This window comes from Salvelinus namaycush, chromosome 35 (genome assembly GCF_016432855.1).
Source record: "Salvelinus namaycush isolate Seneca chromosome 35, SaNama_1.0, whole genome shotgun sequence".
Taxonomy (NCBI): Eukaryota; Metazoa; Chordata; class Actinopteri; order Salmoniformes; family Salmonidae; genus Salvelinus; species Salvelinus namaycush.
In genome coordinates this window covers 16,736,500-16,761,304 of record NC_052341.1, presented here as the reverse complement: position 1 = coordinate 16,761,304, position 24,805 = coordinate 16,736,500, and the positions used below count along the sequence as shown (strand labels likewise).

The 24,805-nt window shown below is 43.5% G+C and overlaps 1 protein-coding gene across 1 annotated transcript in view; it reads right to left on the bottom strand.

The window, feature by feature from the left end:
- Positions 1-24,805, bottom strand: part of galnt2 (UDP-N-acetyl-alpha-D-galactosamine:polypeptide N-acetylgalactosaminyltransferase 2) — a 99,502-nt gene that overhangs the window by 3,184 nt on the left and 71,513 nt on the right. The window contains exons 3-15 of the mRNA XM_038974818.1: positions 18,374-18,527; positions 9,515-9,613; positions 9,368-9,435; positions 8,756-8,821; positions 7,356-7,477; positions 5,868-5,955; positions 4,329-4,416; positions 3,225-3,328; positions 2,368-2,494; positions 1,397-1,489; positions 1,093-1,176; positions 720-846; positions 181-300 (exon numbers count right to left, since the gene is read on the bottom strand). Of these exons, the coding sequence (XP_038830746.1) occupies positions 181-300; positions 720-846; positions 1,093-1,176; positions 1,397-1,489; positions 2,368-2,494; positions 3,225-3,328; positions 4,329-4,416; positions 5,868-5,955; positions 7,356-7,477; positions 8,756-8,821; positions 9,368-9,435; positions 9,515-9,613; positions 18,374-18,527 (1,340 nt within the window). The remainder of the gene's footprint in view (positions 1-180; positions 301-719; positions 847-1,092; positions 1,177-1,396; positions 1,490-2,367; positions 2,495-3,224; positions 3,329-4,328; positions 4,417-5,867; positions 5,956-7,355; positions 7,478-8,755; positions 8,822-9,367; positions 9,436-9,514; positions 9,614-18,373; positions 18,528-24,805) is intronic.

The window sequence follows — 24,805 nt, the reverse complement described above, 5'->3', positions numbered from 1 at the left end:
ATGGTGAATTATCTACAATGCATATCCAAAGGGATCATCCCAATCCATCATAATCCACATTCCATGGCAAAACAAAATTAATGTTCTATTACCATGCTAACTGCCGGACTGCGGTTAGTCACTTTCATTTACTACTAGTACTTTTTGATCGATCTGATCCGTGGTGCTCAGCTCGCTCACCTGTCTGCTGTCATTTTCCCTGCAGCCCTGCAGCTTGATTTGTGAGCCTGCGGTGCGGTCTACCACCGTCAGACAAAGGTCCATGTGCTTTACTGACTTGTCCTTGGTCAGCGCCCATTCCTGCGGACAAAGAGTGGGACACAGTGAATTTGCTACATTGGCACAGTTTAGGTACTCCTGAATTATTATACAGATCCATTTTTAAAGCGTTTGTCTTTGTCAAGTGTGAATATGTGATGTATGTTGAAAATCACACATATTTACACTAACAGTGGCTGGACTCCCAGAATCCCCTCCTCCAGCTTAGTATATGATCAAAATGGATTTCATCAGTATGAATCGGAGACACCCAATCAAAGCATTAGTTTACTGTCCAGTCCAGTACCTGACCAACTCTTTGACATTTGCACTGTGACCCTCTGAAAAGCTGCGGCAGTGTTTTATTTATAAAGTAAACCCACCTCATTGTGTTACCCAGCCCAGTGCACAGCTTGGTTATGTGTAATGGATCTGAGCAGTACCTGAGCCCTGAATGATACCTGATTTCCCCCAGCGTTGTGGCATTCGTAGACCCCCACCACTCCATCTGCAAAGTGTCCCAGCGTGTCTAAGCAGTTACCTCCCTGCTGCAGAGCGCCAAAGGCAATGTCCTGATGGTCAGGGACCCTGAAGGGCCAGACACACAGCACAAGTCAAGGGGATGTCAAATCACAAGATGTGGGTATATGCCACCCACCGCAGTCTTTCCCCTAGTTTAATTTCTAAGTGGCAAGCAGCAAAGGCCCCCAAACTATGTCCTGCCTATATAATGGTAGGGGAAACAGTCAACAGTTATGTCTTTCCATTCAACTTTGTCCGTTTTCAAAGCAACATATTGCTGGTCCACTGTGGTGGTGTGGTCTCTCTACTTACCGCAGCTCAGGGTACACGTTCTCCAGGTACCACTTGAATGGCTGGCAGCCCAGCCTCTTCTTCATTTCCATTCTGCTCTGAATGCTGCCAGACACACAGAGGAAACCCATGACTCATCTAATTACCAGCCATCTCAGAGAGACAGACAGCCATCTGGGGGCAACTGAGATCACTACTAAAACTCGGTGTACTACTTGTCCTTCTGGAGGTGTCAGAAAAAGGGACATTTTGATATTCTAAACAAGCTCAGCAGGGCAGTCTGCGATGCCATCATTGGAAGAACGGTGTCTTAAAGGACACTTACTTGCCATAGGGCACGTTTCGGGCCGAGGGCACAGCGGCGTAGTAGAAGTTCTTAAACTCGTCCATCCACACCTCTGCTGCTCGCCTCGTGTTCCTGTGGACGGACAGACACCATGTTAGAATACTTACAAAAATGTGGCCTTCCTGGTCCTTCCAGTCCTTGAAATAGTCACTGATTTGACCATTTCATGGTACAGTAGCCTAAAAACTATAGGCAATGTTATAGAACCTCTGCTTGGACCTATTCATTTGATCATATCTATTATTTCTTCAATGAAGGATGCCTGTCAAAATAATTTGAACAGGGCAAGAGAAAGTGATGAAGCGGTTCAAGCTTCAGAAAACACAGGAGGAGAGTGACAGTCCTCAACTATTTTGAGATAAGAGCACACATCCTAAGACTTGGCAATCTGTGGGGTTTCCAGTGCTGCGTGACAGACTGGCAGTGAAGGAACGTTCACTCACTCTCATCGCATTGATGAATCACTCTGATGTGATGCATACTTGAACAGTGTTGACACTGCAGGGGTGAAGCCAAGATGAGAGCAGAGCTGAGGCTTCTGCTCTGACTGCGCCTCTATTTTAATGACTGCAGCTCAGCTAGACTTGAACAGCGGTATTATGATGTGAATTTCAGAGGAATGAAACAGGCCCTCTATGGGCTACAACCGCAAGTTATGTCATTTGGCTAGCAGGTATTCACCCCGCCGCCTCAGCTTGAATTTCATTGGATCTTTGAGAACGGTAACGTTAAGGGGAAAATAAGGGTAAAGTTAGTGGTATAACTCAATTGCCAGTTGTTAGCCTGTACAGTGGGTATTCTTTATGACTCAAATTTCAAAAGCCTAATGTACCGTCACTCTGGTTGGTTGTTATATGACAGTATGTAGAATAGGTTTTTACACATATTGGACTGAAGAGGGCAGACTTTAGCCAAGTCTAAATCACATCACAGGGACAATCAATAGTCACCTAGCAAACACGGTGCCACTGCCCCCAGGAAAGGTATATGGGTGCTGCTTCCTGAAGACGTGTCCCACTCGACTGCAGGGAATGATCTCTAGACTGCCGCCACACTGCCACACGCGGAAAGAGATCTCTGCAATGTCCAAACACAAAACACACATATTAATATAACGGTTTATGGCAAAATTTTAGAGTTACATTTCATTGTGATATAACTTCCCACGGTTGGTACCTTCAATGTCAATATTTGGCATTAGGATCCCCATTAGCTGTTGCAAAAGCAGCAGCTACTCTTCCTGGGGTCCACACAAAACATGAAACATGACATAATACAGAACATTAAATAGACAAGAACAGAACTACATACATTTGTTTTTTAAAGGTACACGTAGCCTACATATCAATACATACACACAAACTATCTAGGTCAAATAGGGGAGAGGTGTTGTGAGGATGCTTTATCAGTTTAAGAAAACTGGGTTTACTGATTATTTGAGCATAGGAGATGGATCATGCATGGATCATGCAAGTTCCATGCAATAAAGGCTCTATATAATACTGTACACTTTTTTGAATTTGTTCTGGATTTGTGGACTGTGAAAAGACCCCTGGTGGCATGTCTTGTGGATTAAGTGTGTGTCAGAGCTGTGTGTAAATTGACTATGCAAACAATTTGGGATCAACACATTGTTTCTTATAAAAAGAAGAAGTGATGCAGTCCATCTCTCCTCAACTCCTGGTTGACATATGGACATCATAAACCAATCCAACAAAAGGTAGAGTGGGGCACACTTCCTCTCCCATTCCCCAGGCACACAATGTCAAACAAGCTCAAGCGTTCCTAGTGTTCTGTGTCCTATTACCTAGATTCTCTCCGCCCCACACATCCATCATCATGTCGTACTTCCCCAGCAACTCAAAGTAGTCCTTGTCCATGACAAAGAGTCCGCCGGCAATCATGGGAGTCCTGAGAAAGAGGTATGACCGAAAGTACAGTTCGTCAGGGTCATGAGACAAAACAGTGAGACAGACTTAGCAAAGTCAAGCCAAGTTCAGCTCTCCTACAGTCATGTCATCAGCATGTGATGCACAGAGCCTGGCCCTGTAACCTGGCAGCAGCAGGGGCTGTGGTGTCCTGTCCTCTGGCTGTCTGGAGGGAATAATACACCACTTCTGCTCAGAGGCCATTTTGTTTTCAAAAGGAAGAAAAACATAATGAGCATCTTGAACTAGTCTGCTGTTGTTCTCTCTTAAATTAACTTTTGGGAAATCCATGGCTCTAGTGGAAGATTTCAGACTAAACAAATTATGAAAAATGACTTGTCACCCTTTGGGTTAATTACCATCACCTAGTGAAGAGGAACAAAATGCATTTTAGGAAATTAAGGGCCAAATTCAAATTCTAGCCTTTGGATATCGATTAAATGCTGCCCTCTGTTGGTAAACCATGTTTACTGAGAGAATGCATCTGACATTGGGTTACTTAGTAAAACAATCATTTCTGTGAGCTCATATTGATTGAACAAATCAACGTTTTTGCCCTCTTTTCTGATCTACAAGTGATAGAATTGCAGGAAAATAGGTCAATGTACTAAATCTATCCTTTAACAGCAATATCCCCATCAAATCTCTTCTCCCTTATCACCATACACAGTTTAAGACAAAGCTGGATAAGATGATACGAACATCTTCAATCACCTCTGCCTTTGTTTACTGCACTCGCCAATGTCAGGGACAAAACGGGACAGAGACTTAGAGGCTCAAAGGCTCCGGGTCTTTTTGAGGAGCATTGGCCCGTATTCCCCAGAGTGCTCAGTTCTGACGCTGCACACTGATACTGACATCTAATGCTGCCTGCCTCAGCATCTCCTCCAGCAGGCCCAGATGCGTAGCTATGAATTATTAGTAGAGGTGAGGCTGGCAGGAAAGGGCAGCAGAAAGAACAGACAGAGCAGAGGGTGGCTTACTTGATTGGAGCAGTGGGGTTTCCTTGACGCGCCCTCCTCTGCTCCAGGGTCATATAGTCCCACTTGAAGACCAGGTTCCAATCAAATCCTAGAGGTGGAAAAACATACACCAGGTACAGATTAGGTTTCAAGTGATATCAAGTGAATAAGAGTTGAGTCATTTTGACAACAGGAAAAAGCCGTGCTGGTTGTCAGATGTGATTGTATTCCTACTAAAACTTATATCACACACAATGCCTATCTGATAGATCACATATCTGTGGCATTCCCTCTATTTTCTTATGGCTGTACATAACACTTCTCATAAGCCGTATAGAATACACAACGACACCGTGCTAATGTTATCTGCCTATATCCTTGGACGAATCAATCAAATAGTTTCCATTCCAAAGGGCATTCCCATTTTCAAGATTTATCATGTACTTATTCTCTTCTTTGCTTTCACACACATGCGCACGCACAGCCAGCCAGCCAGCCAGCCAGCCAGCCAGCCAGCCAGCCAGCCAGCCAGCCAGAAGGTGACATTGGGCACCGAGTGGAAAACTGCAGTGTGATTTTCCTAAAGGCCAGCCTGCCCTAGAGAGGAAAGGAAAACTGCAGTGTGATTTTCCTAAAGGCCAGCCTGCCCTAGAGAGGAAAGGAAAACTGCAGTGTGATTTTCCTAAAGGCCAGCCTGCCCTAGAGAGGAAAGGAAAACTGCAGTGTGATTTTCCTAAAGGCCAGCCTGCCCTAGAGAGGAAAGGAAAACTGCAGTGTGATTTTCCTAAAGGCCAGCCTGCCCTAGAGAGGAAAGGAAAACTGCAGTGTGATTTTCCTAAAGGCCAGCCTGCCCTAGAGAGGAAAGGAAAACTGCAGTGTGATTTTCCTAAAGGCCAGCCTGCCCTAGAGAGGAAAGGAAAACTGCAGTGTGATTTTCCTAAAGGCCAGCCTGCCCTAGAGAGGAAAGGAAAACTGCAGTGTGATTTTCCTAAAGGCCAGCCTGCCCTAGAGAGGAAAGGAAAACTGCAGTGTGATTTTCCTAAAGGCCAGCCTGCCCTAGAGAGGAAAGGAAAACTGCAGTGTGATTTTCCTAAAGGCCAGCCTGCCCTAGAGAGGAAAGGAAAACTGCAGTGTGATTTTCCTAAAGGCCAGCCTGCCCTAGAGAGGAAAGGAAAACTGCAGTGTGATTTTCCTAAAGGCCAGCCTGCCCTAGAGAGGAAAGGAAAGCTGCAGTGTGATTTTCCTAAAGGCCAGCCTGCCCTAGAGAGGAAAGGAAAGCTGCAGTGTGATTTTCCTAAAGGCCAGCCTGCCCTAGAGAGGAAAGGAAAACTGCAGTGTGATTTTCCTAAAGGCCAGCCTGCCCTAGAGAGGAAAGGAAAACTGCAGTGTGATTTTCCTAAAGGCCAGCCTGCCCTAGAGAGGAAAGGAAAGCTGCAGTGTGATTTTCCTAAAGGCCAGCCTGCCCTAGAGAGGAAAGGAAAGCTGCAGTGTGATTTTCCTAAAGGCCAGCCTGCCCTAGAGAGGAAAGGAAAGCTGCTGGCGTAGATGAGTGGGATTTACCTCCTTTGAGATCGGCCGAGGCGCCTACGTACTGGAAGTTGTCCATGTTGATGACGTCGATGATGGGGGAAACAACTCGCGTTTTGTCCTGTGGGAGAAGTAAAGAGAGATTAAGATGAGACCACAAAGATCCAGAGTGTTCCGCTAGATTTTGCTACATTATTTTCCAGGCGGGCCACAAAGACTCCCAACATCCAGGCCCCTCTGCCACCAAAACTGTTAATTTAAACCAAAAGAAGCCAAAAAGTATTTTATGGGGTGGGCATGGGGGCAACAGAGGTAGGTGGTCTCTCAATTCAAACCAATTGAGAGACTGTCCACTGGATCTGAATTCAGCATTACTGAAGGACTGAAATATTCAGTAAAACCACTGCATAATTTCAATCCAGGCACTGGATAAAAGCTATAACAAAGTTAGTCCAAAACAGATCTACGGCGAGTCAAACATTTGCCCAAATTTGTACTTAAATATATGAGCCTAACGCAGCCAGACACAAATAGATTTCCAAGAGGGAAGTGGATGATTTGCTGAGAGTGACATAATCAGATGGATTGAATCATTTCAGAACTATTCCAAGTCTTTTGTTGGAACAACAGAACTACAGCAGTGACAGTGTTCCATGGAAGATTGGTCAAACCAACGGTGAGTTAGAGCTCATTAAATCATATTACTTAGTTTTTCCTAAACTGTGTTCAGACCCGACAGCAGTAAACAAGTGTTGAAGCCAAGTGTACGCAGTAAAAAAATAATGGAAAACTCAAGAGGGGTTGAAAAGCTGTGTTGTTCTGTTTGTTTGCAAGCGCGTGTGTGTGTCTCTTTTGAACTGTCCTTGCTGGGCATGTGCCCAACAGGATGCACGTCCTGGTGCAATGCACTTGTTTGCTAGCGGAGGGTGCGGCAGCTCCTCCCCACAACTGAGTGACACGTACACGTACAGTAGGTAATACTCTTAAAGCTTGTCGATATTGCATTCTTTAGCAACTCTAGTCATGTTTACCCTACCTGGCTGAACCCCAAACTGTCCCTCTGTCTGTGTATCCATTTAAGAACCTTGAATGTGTCTATCGTTACCTGTGCTCGTCTTAGCCCCTCAATCACCAATGTCTGTCAGTGTGTTTATCTGTCAGTCTGTCTGTCCGGCTGCCCCCCTGCCTGTCCGTCTGTCAGTGTGTCATTGTGTGTGTCTGTCTGTCTGTCTGTCCACCTGCCCCCTGCCAGTGTCTGCATGTCTTTGTGTCTGTCTTCCTGCCTGTCTGAGAAATCTCCAGGTGTGCTCTCCTCTCTCTGCCAACACAACAACTCAACAGATCAGCGCAGTGAGCAGCAGATAAAATGCTAATAACAGGATAACGGTAAGCGTCTGAGCTCAGGCCATAGTCAGCGGTGGCTGCAGCTTCAATACAATGCTGAACATTATGTGTTCCGGTGTGTGTGCACTAAATGTCAGGTGTGTGCGTGTTCTGTGACTGTGGGACAGACACACTGACCTCAGCCACTCTCTCCAGCAGCGGTTCCAGCCAGTGTTCGTTACACTCGCAATGGCTGTCCAGGAAGGTGAGAACACTGGCAGTGGCTGCGTCGGCCCCCCTCACCCGAGATCTCATCAGACCTGTGGAGGTGTCAACAACATGATGTAATCTACAAATACACAATGGGCTATTCATGTGTGTGCGAGGCTCTAACTTCTTTATCTAAGTATACTTATTGCCCAGCACCGGTTCTCTGAAGTTTGGGATGTGCATATCACCAAAATATGGTTAGATTATTAAAGTGATAGCTACAATGAGTGTACAAAACATTAGGAACACCTGCTCTTTCCATGACATAGTCTGACCAGGTGAATTCAGGTGAAAGCTATGACCCCTTATTGATGTCACTTGATCAATACAGTGTAGATGGGGGAGGAGAATGATTTCTACAGTGTAGAAGGGGAGGAGAATGATTTTTAAACCTAGAGACAATTGAGACATGGATTGTGTATGTATGCCATTCAGAGGGGTTAATGGACAAGACAAAAGATTGCTTTTAAAACGGGGTATGGTAGTAGATGTCAGGAACACCAGTTTGTGTCAAGAACTGCAACTCTGCTGGGTTTTTCACGCTCAACAGTTTCCTGTGTGTATCAAGAATGGTCCACCACCCAAAAGACATCCAGACAACTTGACACAACTGTGGGAAGCATTGGAGTCAACATGAGCCAGCATTCCAGACACCTTGTAGAGTCCATGCTCTGACGAATTGAGGCTGTTCTGAGGGCAAAAAGGGGGGTGGAACTCAATATTAGGAAGGTGTTCTTAATGTTTTGTACACTCAGTGTATTTAATTAGTACGTTTTAATGGACTTCTGAAGTCATCTAGTATCTTTGCTGAAGTGCTAGCTCATATTAACTTTCTTTGATCCCGGGTTCGATAATCAAATTCATGCTTAATTGGTTGAAGGGGGCAGTGCGCAGTGTGCGATTGTGGAGTTGTAAATGAGGTAATCAGTTTTGAAGAGATAGCGATAATGAACAGAGGACTGCAGCCAGGTATTTTTGGCCCAATGTTCTTTCTATTGGGCAGCACACAAAGCACTTTTCAAAAATATACTCTGCTTGTTACAAACTCTTCATTGTTCTGGAGTGTATATTTTCTCCCCATTGGCCCCTATAAACCTGTTCAGTGCTTTTCATGAGAATTGCCCTAACAATCAGGACTCTGTTTTAAACTCAATCCTTTCCTAGCCCAAATCATTTCTCTCTGCTTTTACAACTGGCAAATCACTGATTAGGGTACATGCAGCGTTGGACAAGGTCAATAAAAATGGGCATCAAATACTATGATGAATGAAGCCTGACCACTCATTTCTAACTAACAGTTTTATTCCTTTTCCCATTTGTCCACTCACCTTCTCGTCGATCATTTCGAAGAACCCGGATCTTCTCAATTTTCCCCAACAAAGCTCCATCCTCAGCTGAACCATGAGACAACAAACGGTTATTAAAATAAACCATCTATATACATATATACACATGTCAAATAAACATCTATATAGGCCTTATAATGGGTTTATGAAGACTTTATTCAGTTCTGTTTCATATAAAGCGGGACCAAAGGTTTACGCAGTGGCCCAGACACTGACGGACAACTCTAGAACGACTCAAATATCAAAGTAGCTTCAATCTATCTCAAAACACTTTAATGTACAACATGAGACCTTGATGAAAACTATGGAGGGAAATAAAAAAAACATATGATAGGTGTGATGTCTGTTAAAGTGTCTGGAGTGCGCAGCCATCAAAGCCCAAGCAAGAGGCATGTGCCCTTAGGATTGGGGGTCACCCAGAGTTGAGAGGGAGGGAGGCTCGACAATGGTTCAGGACAGGGGCTTTAGTTTACAGACTGGGTGGTGGGGGAGAGAAGGGCCTGGAACCTCTAAACCAGTGCCAGTACTGATCCAGAGTGACAGAGGCACAGGGCAAAAGAGAGAGTTAAGACCACTCATCAAACAGAAACTCACGGTTGTCGCTGTAATCGTCCACCAGGATAATCTCCTTGACAAGGTGTGGGGGACTCTTCTTAAGAACACTGGAGGGGGAGGGAGGGAGGGAGTGTTAGACATGGGTTAGTATCTCCAGGCCTAGCCTGTTAGTGTGTGTGTGCTCACCTGACCACGGTGCGGAGCAGAGCTGAGCGGGCCTCATTGTGGAAGGTAATGACCACACTAGAAGCAGGCAGCTCAGTCTTCCACTGTTTATGCCGGCAGCTGAAGGAGACAGGAAAACACGCAAATTCATTAGGGCACTGAAAACACACTCAATGGCCAAAAAGGACCAATTATCTACCTTTAAACAAGATTTTTAAAATTAGCTGGTGTTGTGTGCTCCAACACGCTGGGTGAATGTATTCGATCTGTATCCTATATAAAAATAGGCTCTATTTTGCACACACTCTTGTGACGGTTTGGTGAAGATGTGATCGACAGCAAGTCTTGCTTGCTTAAGCGATGGAGGCTCAGACAAGCCCCTTAAGATTTCAATATGACAGAGATGGGCTAATCCGCTAGAGCCCAGTCACCAGCAGCTTCGGCTTTGAGTATGGGTGAGAGCATAGAGGTTCCCCACGTCAAACCCATCGACACAGAGACTGCCCATGACGAGCCTCCTTGGAGAGAGGAGAGAAGATGGAGAAATGGAGGGACAAGAGTAAGGCTTTGACGTCAATCAATGCTTCCTAAAGGAGTTACAAGACAAGACACGACTCTCCCTTTGCAGGAATCACTCCAGGCAAAAAATAGCTGCTCATAGTTCCCAGAGCAGAGGTCAACTATGGGAGTAGTCCACATTGTACAGAGCACAGCAAGTACTGTATCATCCGGGCCAAGAAAAATACTCAAATACTGAAAATACTCAGTGTATTTTCAAATACAAATATTTAAAAATACCCCAAGCATCTGAACCCAGGTCTGGTTGGTCTTAGACATTTATTTGGAAAAAAGTAAGCTATTTGAAAATAGAAGGTGAATTGGACACGTAATTTGAAAATACTAAAATACACAGAAAATAAGTATTTCAAATATAAATACTTAAATTCCTAACCCACATTACTGTTAGGACTGCATTCGCATGAAAGTCCATGCTGAAGGCTGCTTCTCTGTTCTTCAAATGGATGTAAACCAGTCTAGTAAACCATCCCAGCCTTAACCAAGCCCTTGACACCAGCTTGCTGTTCCATCAAAAAAAACTGTGGCACTCCCTTTTCATTGCATAGACAACAATTAGGATTCATACTTCATGTATGGCATGTAATGTAGCTCCCTCTGAGCTCTGTAATTAAAATGAGGTGTCAGTAACAAGATACTGTAGGGAGGGGATATAAAAGACAAGCACAAATGAAAAACAAGCACAGCTGATGAGTTGCTTTGTATAGTCTCCTGCCTGGTCCTTTGGTGGCCTCACTTGCACGCCGTTCAGCGCTTCATAATGCAACTGGCTCACCTTCCTCATTAAATATGTATCCGTCAGTGTACACTGAGAACGCTTCATTAGAATTGGAGAGAGTGGCCAAAACGGCAGACAGCCGTTACCGAGTCCACGCTGGGTCGACAACAGACCATACATAAAACATTCCAATTAAGACCTGCGGCCTCCAGCAGGCCTCCAGCATGTCTCCTGCCATCCAAGTTAATGGTCTGTCTGAAGATTCAAGAAGCCAAGCAATTTAAGCTGGTCAACAACAACAAAAGGACACCGAAATAAAAGGCATCTGTTGTGACAAGAATCAGAGGAGGCGGAATCTCTCATTTAAGTGTTCGATGGTGCTGGGCAGACAGCCGCAGGCAGTGCAGAGACAGGAAAGATGGCGCCGTACTGTATGGCTGTCATCTTGTGAGCTCGGACCCAACTTTGCTATTTTGTGATACTTCTGGCGTTTATCATTACTTTTTTTGCACAACATGTATCTCCTCTGCACTGGTCTCTTTGTGTAATACCGACTAAATTTTTAGGCTATCAAAGAGGAAACGCCGGCGAAAGAGAGGCAAGAGAGGGTGAGCCCTGGCAAGGTGAAGGCTATCCAACTCAATGGATTCTCCATTCCCCCGAGCGGACAGGACATCGGATTCAGGGAAATTGAGAGGGGGAGTGGTATGCCTCTTCATCTACAGCAAATGAGTCCTATATCGACATAACCTGAATGGCCGCTCAGCAAGGAAGAAGCCACTGCTCCAAAACCGCCATAAAAAAGCCAGACTACCGTTTCCAACTGCACATGGGGACAAAGATCGTACTTTTGGGAGAAATGTCCTCCGGTCTGATGAAACAAATTTGGAGGAAAAAGGGGGATGCTTGCAAACCGAAGAACACCATCCCAATCATGAAGCACAAGGTGGCAGCATCATGTTGTGGGGGTGATTTGCTGCAGGAGGGACTGGTGCACTTCACAAAATAGATGGCATTGTGAGAAATTAAAATTATGTCTACATATTGAAGCAACATCTCAAGACATCAGTCAGGAAGTTAAAGCCTGGTCGCAAATGGGTCTTCCAAATGGACAATGACCCCAAGCATACTTCCAAAGTTGTGGCAAAATGGCTTAAGGACAACAATGTCAAGGTATTGGAGTGGCCATCACAAATCCCTGACCGCAATCCTATAGAAAACTTGTGGGCAGAACTGAAAAGGTGTGTGCGAAAAAGGAGGCCTACAAACCTGACTCAGTTACACCAGCTCTGTCAGGAGAACTGGGCCAAAATTCACCCAAATTATTGTGGGAAGCTTGTGGAAGGCTACCCGAAACGTTTGACTCAGGTTAAAAAATTTAAAGGCAATGCTACCAAATACTAATTGAGTGTATGTAAACTACTGACCCACTGGGAATGTGATGAAATAAATAAAAGCTGAAATAAATCATTCTCTCTACTAGTATTCTGACATTTCACATTCTTAAAATAAAGTGGTGATCCTAACTGACCTAAGAAAGGGAATTTTTACTAGGATTAAATGTCAGGAATTGTAAAAAACTGAGTTTAAATGTATTTGGCTAAGGTGTATGTAAACTTTCGACTTCAACTGTGTTTATATACACACACACATATACATTTTTACATACGTGTGTATGTATATATGTATATATATATATATGTATATATATACATATATATATACATATATATATATACATATATATATACATATATATACATACATATATATACATATATATACATATATATACATATATATACATATATATACATATATACATATACATACATATATATACATATATATACATATATATATATATATATATATATACATATATACACACACGCGTATACACATACATACATACATATACACACACATACATATACATATATATATATATATATATATACATACACATATACACACACACGTATACATATATATATATATATATACACATACATACATACATACATACATACATACATACATACCAGGGCGAGAAAATCAACAAGCTGGCACTTGACGAACTATACAAGGCTATAAACAAGCACGAAACCATGCATCTGCTTTCCTTTTTGTCTGTGATTTTAATTCTACGTCATTAAGACACGTAATGCCCGACTTCCATCAACATGTCTCCTTCGCCACTAGGGGTGATAAAGTCCTAGACCACAAGCAACCATACAAGGTCCTCCCTCATCTGAAAAATCAGATCATGACTCTATAACTAGAAGCTCAAACAGGAAGTACCCGTGATGCACTCTGTTGAGAAATGGTCCTCCAAATGGTCCTCTTTCACTCGCATGCCAACAGTTTCAGCCAGACACTGGGAGAGCGCAACTCAATTCTCAGTGAAGACATGAAACTTTCAAAGACACTGGCCTAATCCTGTAGAGTGTCATGGAAACCAATATGCACAATAAAGATCATTTTCACTGAATCATATCAATTGATAAACTACTTTAATGTCAATTACAGAGGAAACCTATCCCTGATTCAAATACACTGACAACTACAGCCATATATGGTGAACCGGCGTAGATTTAACCCCCACATACTTCAACCCACACACACAGTGAGAGGATCCAAGCTGGTGAAGCAAACAAATCAATGTGCCACCCCCTGGCACTGATATCCAGCAACTGTGTATACAGAGACCTCAGCATTAAATAATTTTCACTGGAGCACATACTGTGAACCTGGCACATTGACAGGTGAGAGATACAATTCAATCCCCTCCTAGAAGTTACAGCTCTCTACAGACACATGGGAAATTAAATCAGCATGCGGTACCTCTGGAATAAACAAATCAATCACTGTGAATTCTTCCCCATTTCCGTTTTAAGACTAACAGGCCAGGGTGAAAGCTGAACGAGGGCATTTGGGTGAAAGCAAAGGAGTGTGCCGTTGTAGCACTCATTGCAATACTCATCCACATAACAACAGAGGAGAGAAGACAAAATGCTGAAATATCGATGTTCACATTCAGTCTGGTTCCTGATGACTGTAATATTTCAGTCTGGTTCCTGATGACTGTAATATTTCAGTCTGGTTCCCGATGACTGTAATATTTCAGTCTGGTTCCCGATGACTGTAATATTTCAGTCTGGTTCCCGATGACTGTAATATTTCAGTCTGGTTCCCGATGACTGTAATATTTCAGTCTGGTTCCCGATGACTGTAATATTTCAGTCTGGTTCCTGATGACTGTAATATTTCAGTCTGGTTCCTGATGACTGTAATATTTCAGTCTGGTTCCTGATGACTGTAATATTTCAGTCTGGTTCCTGATGACTGTAATATATCAGTCTGGTTCCTGATGACTGTAATATTCAGTCTGGTTCCTGATGACTGTAATATTTCAGTCTGGTTCCTGATGACTGTAATATTTCAGTCTGGTTCCTGATGACTGTAATATTTCAGTCTGGTTCCTGATGACTAATATTTCAGTCTGGTTCCCGATGACTGTAATATTCAGTCTGGTTCCTGATGACTGTAATATTTCAGTCTGGTTCCTGATGACTGTAATATTTCAGTCTGGTTCCTGATGACTGTAATATTTCAGTCTGGTTCCTGATGACTGTAATATTTCAGTCTGGTTCCTGATGACTGTAATATTTCAGTCTGGTTCCTGATGACTGTAATATTTCAGTCTGGTTCCTGATGACTGTAATATTTCAGTCTTGTTCCTGATGACTGTAATATTTCAGTCTGGTTTCTGATGACTGTAATATTCAGTCTGGTTTCCGATGACTGCAATATTGCCAGTAGAAGTGACCCTGCATTCCATTTGGAGAACTTTCCTGCAGACGCACTGACCACAGCCAGAAGCAGGCGTCAGTTCCTGAACTGCAACTCCTGACAAAGTATGGGCAGACTTGTCAGAAGGATCAATAGGAAGCCTGTGCTGGGACACAGACATCCCTGACAAGACTTCCTGCATACCTGCCCCAGTCATAAACCACAGACCTATGTACAGTATGGTGGAGTGGCTAAATGCTTAGTGTATTACACATGAATGAGATAGTCACATCCTACAACTTCGAGAGCATATTTTAGGTACTTTAAAGGGTCTTTAAGGTCTTTGCAAAGACAGAGTTGAGTAACTTCCAGCTCTTTAGCTCGTGGGACCCACAGACGATAACGAGAGATGGTGAACTCTGTGTTAGCTAAGAACGCCACAGGCCTCCCCAAACCGTTACTTACTGGTGACTTAAGTCATCTATAGTGCTTTCCCTAGTGATTCCAAAATCTGTATATAAATTGGATATTTTACATTAATCTAATGTAAGAAGCACAATTTACTTATTTTTTGGACTGGAATGTATTTGTCCTGCAGCTCCAGGAACAACCATAATCAAGCTACTGATTAATCTAGAGCATGCGGGGACAAGAATGTTTGTCCAAGTCCAGCAAAAATGTCATGAGAAATTAGCAGGAAAATAATTCATTATGCAGAGAAAATGATGATTAAACCTGTGGATGGTTAAAAATGGCCATTTTACATTTGTTACTGTCAACTGAACGATTGCCCAAAATTCCAATTACATATGCAGGTACAGTATGAGCAGTTGTCTAGATTCTAGAGGCAACTGCTTTGAGTGACACACAAATACATATTTTACTCACACCCATAATCATATTTTTGAATAATCAGGCTTTAATTGCAGACGGCAATGACTTATAAATATGTATCGACTTCCAGAGATTTTTGTTTTGTTTACCGCCCAGTGCCCACCCACTATTATATTTGCATCAGCCAGATGGGACAGAGGGAGAAAGTGTTTTCACAGAGTGGCAGAAATGCTTACCTCAATATATTAATTTGTGGCCACTGAAGAACACTGCTGTCAACATGACCCACGAGCATCGACGGTGGAGAATATTTATCAGATGTTATGTTATATTTTAGCTAAATCAAAATGTTGTAGCTAAATAAACATTGCTTCAATGCCTGCTACATCTGGCCAATGTCATATTTGGTCCATGCTATGTAAAGTATCAGAAAAATAGCACGAAAACCTGCCAGGAATCAATCTGTGTAATCTTATGAGTCAACATACACAAGTCCTATATCAGACACCATGTTTCCATTTACAAGGAGTAGCAGACATTTCAATCCACCGCTGAAGCCCAAAACAACAACTCTTCGACTTACTCATGACATAAGGATTTGGCCCTCCTGTCCTGATATCTGGGCAGGGATAGTGCTCTAGGTCCCAGGGAGCACAGGGGGGAAGGCCACAGGATAATCAATTGTACCTTTGAGCACCACTCCTTGGGCTGACATGAGGGCACCAATGTGGAGCAGGGGCAACTCCTGGGCCTCCAGAAAACATTGATCAAAATGCCAGAGAGAATGCCAGCGAGAATGCCAGAGAGGGAAAGACACTTTGTTACAGCCACCGACCGCTCCCTCTCATTAGCATTCCAACACATTGGCTTCTATGCTCTGCCACCCGTCCTTTGTCAAATTGTATCCACTTTGATGGATCATCCTGCCCCTTGCCACCCCTTCACTCTCTTCGATAGTTTCTCTTGTAAGACACTGTGTCCCACGGGGCCAAAAGGCCTCGACATCAGAATACCCAAAGCAGTGGCAGATGACTGGGCATCAGAGATAAAAAGGTAAGGAGCGCTTCCAGTTCAATATGATATTGCATTATTGGGGAAGTCCCTGGGCACCTGCCTTAGTCACAGACATTTTACTCAAAAAACAACCCACTTGGCCATGTACACCCTCCCAAAGAAATAAAGAATCCATTGCACACATGAAGACAAATCTCATGCTAATTCGCTTTGCAAAGTCCGGAATTCAAACGTTATGGAAATCCGAGGGTATAAGAGAGAGGCCACAGAGGTTTCCCGGGGCAAATAAAAAAGCAGTGATTCTCTAAATGGATGACGAGAGTGAGATTAATATGTTAAACTGACAGGGATAATGGATGAAGCTCTTCCAGAGTAGGATTCCTGTTATCTGAAGGTTCTCTCTGGAGTATCTATCTAAGCTCTATTGACCTGGCCCATCCAGAGACACAAATCAAGCAGGACATTGACATCGTTGGACCACAATTAAGTGATAATGCCCTCGAAGCTGGTGTTTGGAAGATATATTGCCACGGGTGTTGTTAGGCCCAAGACAAAATCGAGGGCCGGCAAACCATGCAAATATATCCTCCAAACACCGGCTTTGAGGGAATTATCACTTTTATACAACAGGTTACCAACATATTAAAATAATGATTGACATATTGTCATAAAAATATTATTTTGATGAATTTATTCATACCATTTCATCCTTCCACAAGATATAGTCCCGACACAAATCTAGGGTTGCTACCTAAGCCAGCTGCTCGTCCATATCTTTCGGTCCGGTTGCCAGAGACGCGACCCAGCCGTTTGTTCTAAATGTTTCGTTGCCATACTGGCTGTAAATGTTCTTATTCCTTGCTTGCTAGCTACTTACAGTCATGTCAAACAGTGCAGCCAGAATAAGAGCAAAGTAGCTGTTATTCTGTTATTTGCGTTAGTGTATGCTGTTGTCTAGTGACATTTATTTGGATACATCCATTACAATAAGCTAATGATGCACGATTTCGCCTGGCATAGAAAATGTGCTCTCTCGTCAGGACACTGTTGTTCAGAGGAGCTAGCCAACAACAAACCTTACACAATCACTTCAAACTGAAACTGGAAAGAAGGCAAACTAGCAGCACATCGTTTCATTTTACCTGTTTTCTATTGATATTTTCAAGTTTATAAATTGCCTGGCTGGGCTGTTGAGACTTTGGATTATGCAGTGAGACGGAACAGAGTAAATAGGCATTTCAACGGGTATAGCTTTAGCAGGTGGACATTTGGAAGGACTCCCAAGTTCCGTATCTGTACGACTTGAGTAACTTGTGGAATAGACACCGGCTGGAATGCAGTTTTAACCAATCAGCATCCAGGATTAGACCCCCCTGTTGTATAAAGAACTACAGGCACCATCGATTCATCATCAACTGCTCCAACTAGGAAGAAAATGGAAGTGTAACTCGCTATCAATCTACCATCAGGACCCCCCACAATAAGCCATCTATACGCCTGTATTTTTCCCCAGAGGACCTGCACTTACTTTGATCTTTGAGCAGTTTGTCTTCGAAAAGAAGATGAGTGAGCGAGCCAATTGGGAGCTTCAGATGATTGCACCAAAAGGTCTCTGCTAGACTGTCCAGTGTTCTTGTGAGGCTTAGTTAGGTTATATTGAGGCACCAGCAGAAGAAACTCTGTTAAGTGTTAAGGGGGAGGAACAAGAAAGATGTACACTATATACTTCTGTCTTTGATTAATTTTGCCCTCCTGATAATCAGATGACAGCAGGAGTTCCCAGTTTTTCCTCCATAGGACATTACTAATGGGGAAGTTCACTGATTAATCACTTTACAACTCACTGCAGTGAAAACGCCATGAATTTGCGAAAATTATTTCATTCTGTTCCCATTTCTTCCTTACTTAATTCCACCCATGACAGAGGTTGAATAGAGACTTACTGGTCGTGTCTGGTGTCAGGGACTCCGCGGTCCATCCTGAGCTTGTCACTCTCCACCTGATTGAACTTGTTGCGAGCGTAGGGATCCTGCCCCGGCCGCACCACCGTAGCACCGACATATAGGTCCTGGTCAAAGTCTTGCCACCTCACCTTGCCTGCAAACCAGAGTAGAGACACAGGAGATTAAATAAATATACAGTACAGCAGTGTTTCCCCTATATTCATTTAGCAGCAGTTGCCACCACTCCAAAAAATATGTAATTTTGCTTTTAAATGGATAGTGCAATTTTGGCAATTAAGCACTTTTTCTAGTTACCAATAATCAGATGATCCATTTACAGTCATTATGCCAACGCTAGTTAGCAATGGCTTGCGAAACTACCTTAAAACTTCATTCAAACTGCAGACAGAGACATAAAAATGGTATCCATGAGTTCATCTGAGTAAATTGAAAAAGAGCTCAATTGCCAAAATCTCACACTATCCCTTTAAGATCAGTGAGACAAGTTACAACTTATATTTGTAGCAAACAGAGTGAGCAGTGGCCCGAATGAAAGCCACGAGCGCACAGCCACCGCTTGCTCATCATCTCCCTACAGTGCAGTGGCGCACATCAGTTATATTTCAGATGGTGTCAACATAATTCCATTTTTGCATTTTGGAGTCTCTTTATAAAAAGTCACCAGAAATAATTTTACAAAAAAAAAAAATAATCTCCCGCTACCTTTGCCACCCCTGCTGAAAAAACTCCTGGGGGAAACACTGGTACAGTGGACAACAGCACAGTAAATTAAGATATTCTAACCTCTTTCCCCCTTACTGGGCAAAAAACAGCTGCTAGCACTTCATCAAGTGACCATCGTGTTTAGTTTTCACATTCCAGAGCTTAAAGATGATTTGAGAGCCATTACCAAACTGTAATAAGAGCCTGCATTACAAACTCCGTGTCTCTTTCGCTCCCTCTCGCAGGAGTGCACACTCACACAAGCCTAGTCAGATTATTACACATAAAAAAATATATACATTTTAAAACATCCATATTTAATTGTAATGCTTGTCACAACAACGTATGAAAACAAAATGTCCCCACATACACACTGGATATCAATGCGGCTAAATACTAATGCAGCTGTTATGTGATTTTTTAAATTTAACCTTTATTTAACTAGGCAAGTCGGTTAAGAACAAATTCTTATTCAAAATGATGGCCCACCCCGGCTAAACCCTAACAACGCTGGGCCAATTGTTCGCCACCCTATGGCACTTACAATCACGGCCGGTTGTGATACAGCCTGGAATCGAACCAGGGTCTGTAGTGATGCCTCTAGCACTGAGATACAGTGCCTTAGACCGTTGCGCCACTCGGGAGCCCAATGAATGAAGCCTCTAAAACATGTGAGCATTTGATTACATTGTCTCTCAGACAGGGTGGGGGCACGGAGACAAAAAAGACCATGAGCAATTCATCTCATGGAGCTCTGGCAGCCTGTTTCCGCATGATAATTAGGAGGGTATGAGAATAATCTGTCACTGATGCTAATTGTTCCACAGAAATGTAATGGTGAATTGCATGCCGGGGGCATTATAACTAGCTAAGCTTAAAAAGGGAAAGCAGATGACCTTGTCATTTCCATGATTAACATGAGCAACAGATGACTATTTATGAAATTAATGTTGCAATCTATTAAATGGTTCAGTCTCAGGTCATCATGTTCTGGAGCTTGATCTAAATAGATGGGCAGTAGAACGAGCACGACATCTCTTTTGTCATCAGTTTTTTTAACATAAAATATCTTCACGTACATAACCCTCATTACGTTATTAGGGCATATGTTAATTTTGCTAATAACAGCAGTTAAGTCTGTATGGTCTGGTGGTAATAATGTACTAGACTTGTAAAGAGGAAATCAAATCCTCCACGCCCACTGCCATTCCTGAAGACCCATTATAGGCTGCAGTATATTCCAAAACATAAGGTATATAACAATCCCTTATAAAGTAGCTTTACCTTATCAGACCTAGGAACTGGTTCCTGTCCAGATCTGTGATCCTGCCCTCAGATACCAGTTAAGAACAGGTTGTCTCTCCTTTATTGCATTTCCTTTGATGTGAAAGTTCAACAGTTCATCCATCCATCTCGCCTCGGCTGCAACATTCCTCCTTTGGCTGTGTTTACTTGACAAAAAGCTTTTAAACATGTCACTAAGGTTGAAAGATGTTTAAAAAGTTGCTCTTGGGTAATAGGAATCTATTCATATATAATAGCAATCTGAACAGGATCTCAGAGTCATGTCTACTGGTAACTGGCCTACACACAATACCACATAATGTAAAAGTGGAATTATATTTTTAGAAATTAAAAGCTGAAATGTCTTGAGTCAATAAGTATTCAACCCCTTTGTTATGGGAAGCCTAAAAATGTTGCTTAACAAGTCATATAATAAGTTGCATGGACTGTGCGCAATAAGTGTTTTTATGACTACCTCATCTCCGTACCCCACACATCTCTGTACCCCTCAGCAGAGCTTTGAATTTGAAACACAGATTCAACTACAAAGACCAGGGTGGTTTTCCAATGCCTCGCAAAGAAGGGCACCTATTGGTAGATGCGTAAAAAAATAAATAGACACTGAATGTCCCTTTAAGCATGGAAAAGTTATTAATAACACTTTGGATGGTGTATCAATACACCCAGTCACTACAAAGATACAGGAGCGCTTCCTAACTCAGTTGCCGGATAGGAAGGAAACTGCTCAGGAATTTTACCATGAGGACAATGGTGGCTTTTAAACAGTTGCAGAGTTTAATGGATGTAATGGGCGAAAACTGAGGATGGATCAACATTGTAGTTACTCCATAATACTAACCTAAATGAGAGTGAAAAGATGGAAGCCTGTACAGAATAAAACTGTTCTAAAACATGAATCCTGTTTGCAATAAGGCACTAAAGTAAAACTGCAAAAAATGTGGCAAAGAAATTAACTTTATGTCCTTGTCACGGACGTGTGGAAAGACGGACCAAAGCGCAGCGTGATTTGAGTTCCACATATTTTTAATCCAACGTGAAACTACAAAAAACAATAAACCAACAACGAAATGCGAAAGTAGTGGTGCCACATGCACATACACAAAACAATATCCCACAAAGCAGGTGGGAGAAAGGGCTTCCTAAATATGATCCCCAATTAGAGGCAACGATTACCAGCTGCCTCTAATTGGGAACCATACAACCCAGCCACATAGAAAACCATTGACTAGAACACCCCCCTAGTCACGCTCTGACCTAAACACCATAGAGAACCGAGGGCTCTATGGCCAGGGCGTGACGGTACCCCCCCCCGAAATGTGCGGACTCCGGCCGCAAATCCTGAAACCAAATGGGGAGGGTGCCCACGGATCCGGCCATGGAGCTGGGTTGGACACCGGCGCCGAGGAAGGCTCCGGCCATGGAGCTGGGTTGGACGCCGTGCCTGGACTGGGCACCGGCGCAGAGGAAGGCTCCGGCCTACGAGCGGGACTGGACACCGTGCCTGGAGTGGGCACCGGCGCAGAGGAAGGCTCCAGCCTTGGAGTGGGACTGGGGAGGCGCGCACTGGAGGCCTGATGCGTGGAGCCAGCACAGGTGGCACCGGACTGGTGACACGCACTTCAGGGAGAGTGCGGGGAGCTGGCACAGGACGTACCGGACTGGGGAGGCGCACTGAAGGCCTGGTGTGTGGAGCCGGCACAGCCGGTACCGGGCTGAGAAGGCGCTCTTCAGCGCGCCTGCGCTGCAGCATACTCCTCGTCAAAACCTCTCTCCGATATCCCTCGTTGAACTCCTCCAGAGTTTGCCATTCGGGCTCGTGCACTCTCCGCTGCCCCGCCGACCACCCCTCGTGCCCCCCCCCCAAAAAAAATATTGGGGTTTCTGTGGCCGCGGTCCCCGGCGTCGTCACTGTCCTTCCACCTTCCAAGGAAGGGTCTCACATCCTCCCATGATTTCCTCCCATGTCCAAAACTCCTTTACCTCATTTACACGCTGCTTGGTCCTGCGTTGGTGGGATATTCTGTCACGTTCTTAAAAAGGATGGGACCAAGGTTCAGCGTGTGTTGAGTTCCACATCTATATTTGCAGTGAAACTTCTCAAAAGAACTATAAACAAGCAACGAAACATAACCTCAGTTGTGCTACAAGCACAAACACAAATAATATCCCACAAACACAGGTGGGAAAAATGGCTACCTAAATATGATCCCCAATTAGAGGCAACGATTACCAGCTGCCTCTAATTGGGAACCATACAAACCAGCCACATAGAAAATAAATGACTAGAACACCCCCCTAGTCACGCTCTGACCTACACACCATAGAGAACCAAGGGCTCTCTATGGTCAGGGCGTGACAGTCCTGAATGCAAAAAGTTACGTTTGTAGCATGTTATGGGTATGCTTGTTATCGGCAAGGGAGTTTTTCTTTTCTATTAATATAAATGGAATAGAGCTAAGCACAGGCAAAATCCTACAGGAAAACTTGGTGTTCAGTCGACATTCCAACATCTCAAGCTCTTCATTCAAAGACTCATTCATGGACACTCTTACTGACAGTTGTGGCTGCTTTGTGTGATGTATTGTTGTCTCCACCTTCTTGACCTTTGTGCTGTTGATTTTGCCCAATAATGTTGGTACCATGTTTTTGTGCTGCTACCATGTTGTGTTGCTACCATGTTGTTATGTTGTGTAGCTACCATTGCTGTGTTGTCATGTTCTGCTGCCTTATGTTGTTGCCTTAGGTCTCTCTTTATGTAGTGTTGTGTCTCTCTTGTTGTGATGTGTGTTTTGTCCTATATATTGTTTTTTGTTTTTTTTTATCCCAGGCCCCCGTCCTCGCAGGAGGCCTTTTGCCTTTTGGTAGGCCGTCATTGTAAATAAGAATGTAACTGACGTGCCTAGTTAAATAAAGGTTAAATAAAAAGAAAAGAAAAAGACAGACACTGGGAGACATATTCACTTTTCAGCAGGACACTAACCTAAAACACAATATACACTGGAGTTGCTTACCAAGACAACATTCCATGTTTTGACTTAAATCGGCTTAACTCTATGGCAAGACTTGAAAATGGCTGCCTAGCAATGATCAACAACCAACTTCACAGAGCTTGAAGAATTTTTAAAAGAATAAATGCGTAAATATTGTACAATCCAGGTGTGCAAAGCGCTTCGAGAATTACCCAGAAAGACTCACAGATGTAAATCACTGCAAGAGGTGATTCTAACATGTATTAACTCAAGGGTGTGAATGCGATGTCAAATTGCATATTTCTTTGTTTCATTTTCGATAAATTTGCAAACATTTCAAAATTGGGTATTGTGTGTGGATGGGTGATATATTTTTTTAAATGTAATACATTTTCAGGCTGCAACACAACAAAATGTGGATTAAGTCAGAGGATTGTTCTAAAATTGAATAAACTGTTTTTTCCCCCCACAAAAATGTGTGTTTTAGAAATGTTTGCAAATTTATTAAAAACGATATGACATTTACATAAGTATTCAGACCCTTCACTCAGTACTTTGTTGAAGCACCTTTGGCAGCGATTACAGCCTCGAGTCTTCTTGGGTATGACGTTACAAGCTTGGCACACCTGTATTTGGGGAGTTTCTCCCATTCTTCTCTGCAGATACTCTCAAGCTTTGTCGGGTTGGATGGGGAGCGTCGCTGCACAGCTATTTTCAGGTCTCTTCAGAGATGGTCGATCGGGTTCAAGTCCGGGCTCTGGCTGGGCCACTCAAGGACATTCAGAGACTTGTCCTGAAGCCACTCCTGTGTTGTCTTGGCTGTGTGCTTAGGGTCGTTGTCCTGTTGGAAGGTGAACCTTTGCCCCAGTCTGAGGTCCTGAGCGCTTTGGAGCAGGTTTTCATCAAGGATCTCTCTGTACTTTGCTCCGTTCATCTTTGCCTCAATCCTGACTAGTCTCCCAGTCCCTGCCACTGAAAAACATCCCCACAGCATGATGCAGCAACTATCATGATTCACCTTAGGGATTGTGCCAGGTTTCCTCCAGACGTGACGCTTGGCATTCAGGCCAAAGAGTTCAAACTCAGTTTAATCAGAACAGAGAATGTTGTTTCTCATGGTCAGAGTCCTTTAGGTGCCTTTTGGCAAACTCCAAGCGGGCTGTCATGTGCCTTTTACTGAGGAGTGGCTTCCGTCTGGCCACTCTACCATAAAGGCCTGATTGGTGGAGTGCTGCAGAGATAAGAGAATCTTCCAGAAGGATAACCATCTCCACAGAGGAACTCTAGAGCTCTGTCAGAGTGACAATCGGGTTCACCTCCCTGACCAAGGCCCTTCTCCTCAGATTGCTCAGTTTGGCCAGGCGGCCAGCTCTAAGAGCCTTGGTGGTTCCAAACTTCTTCCATTTAAGAATGATGGAGGCCACTGTGTTCTTGG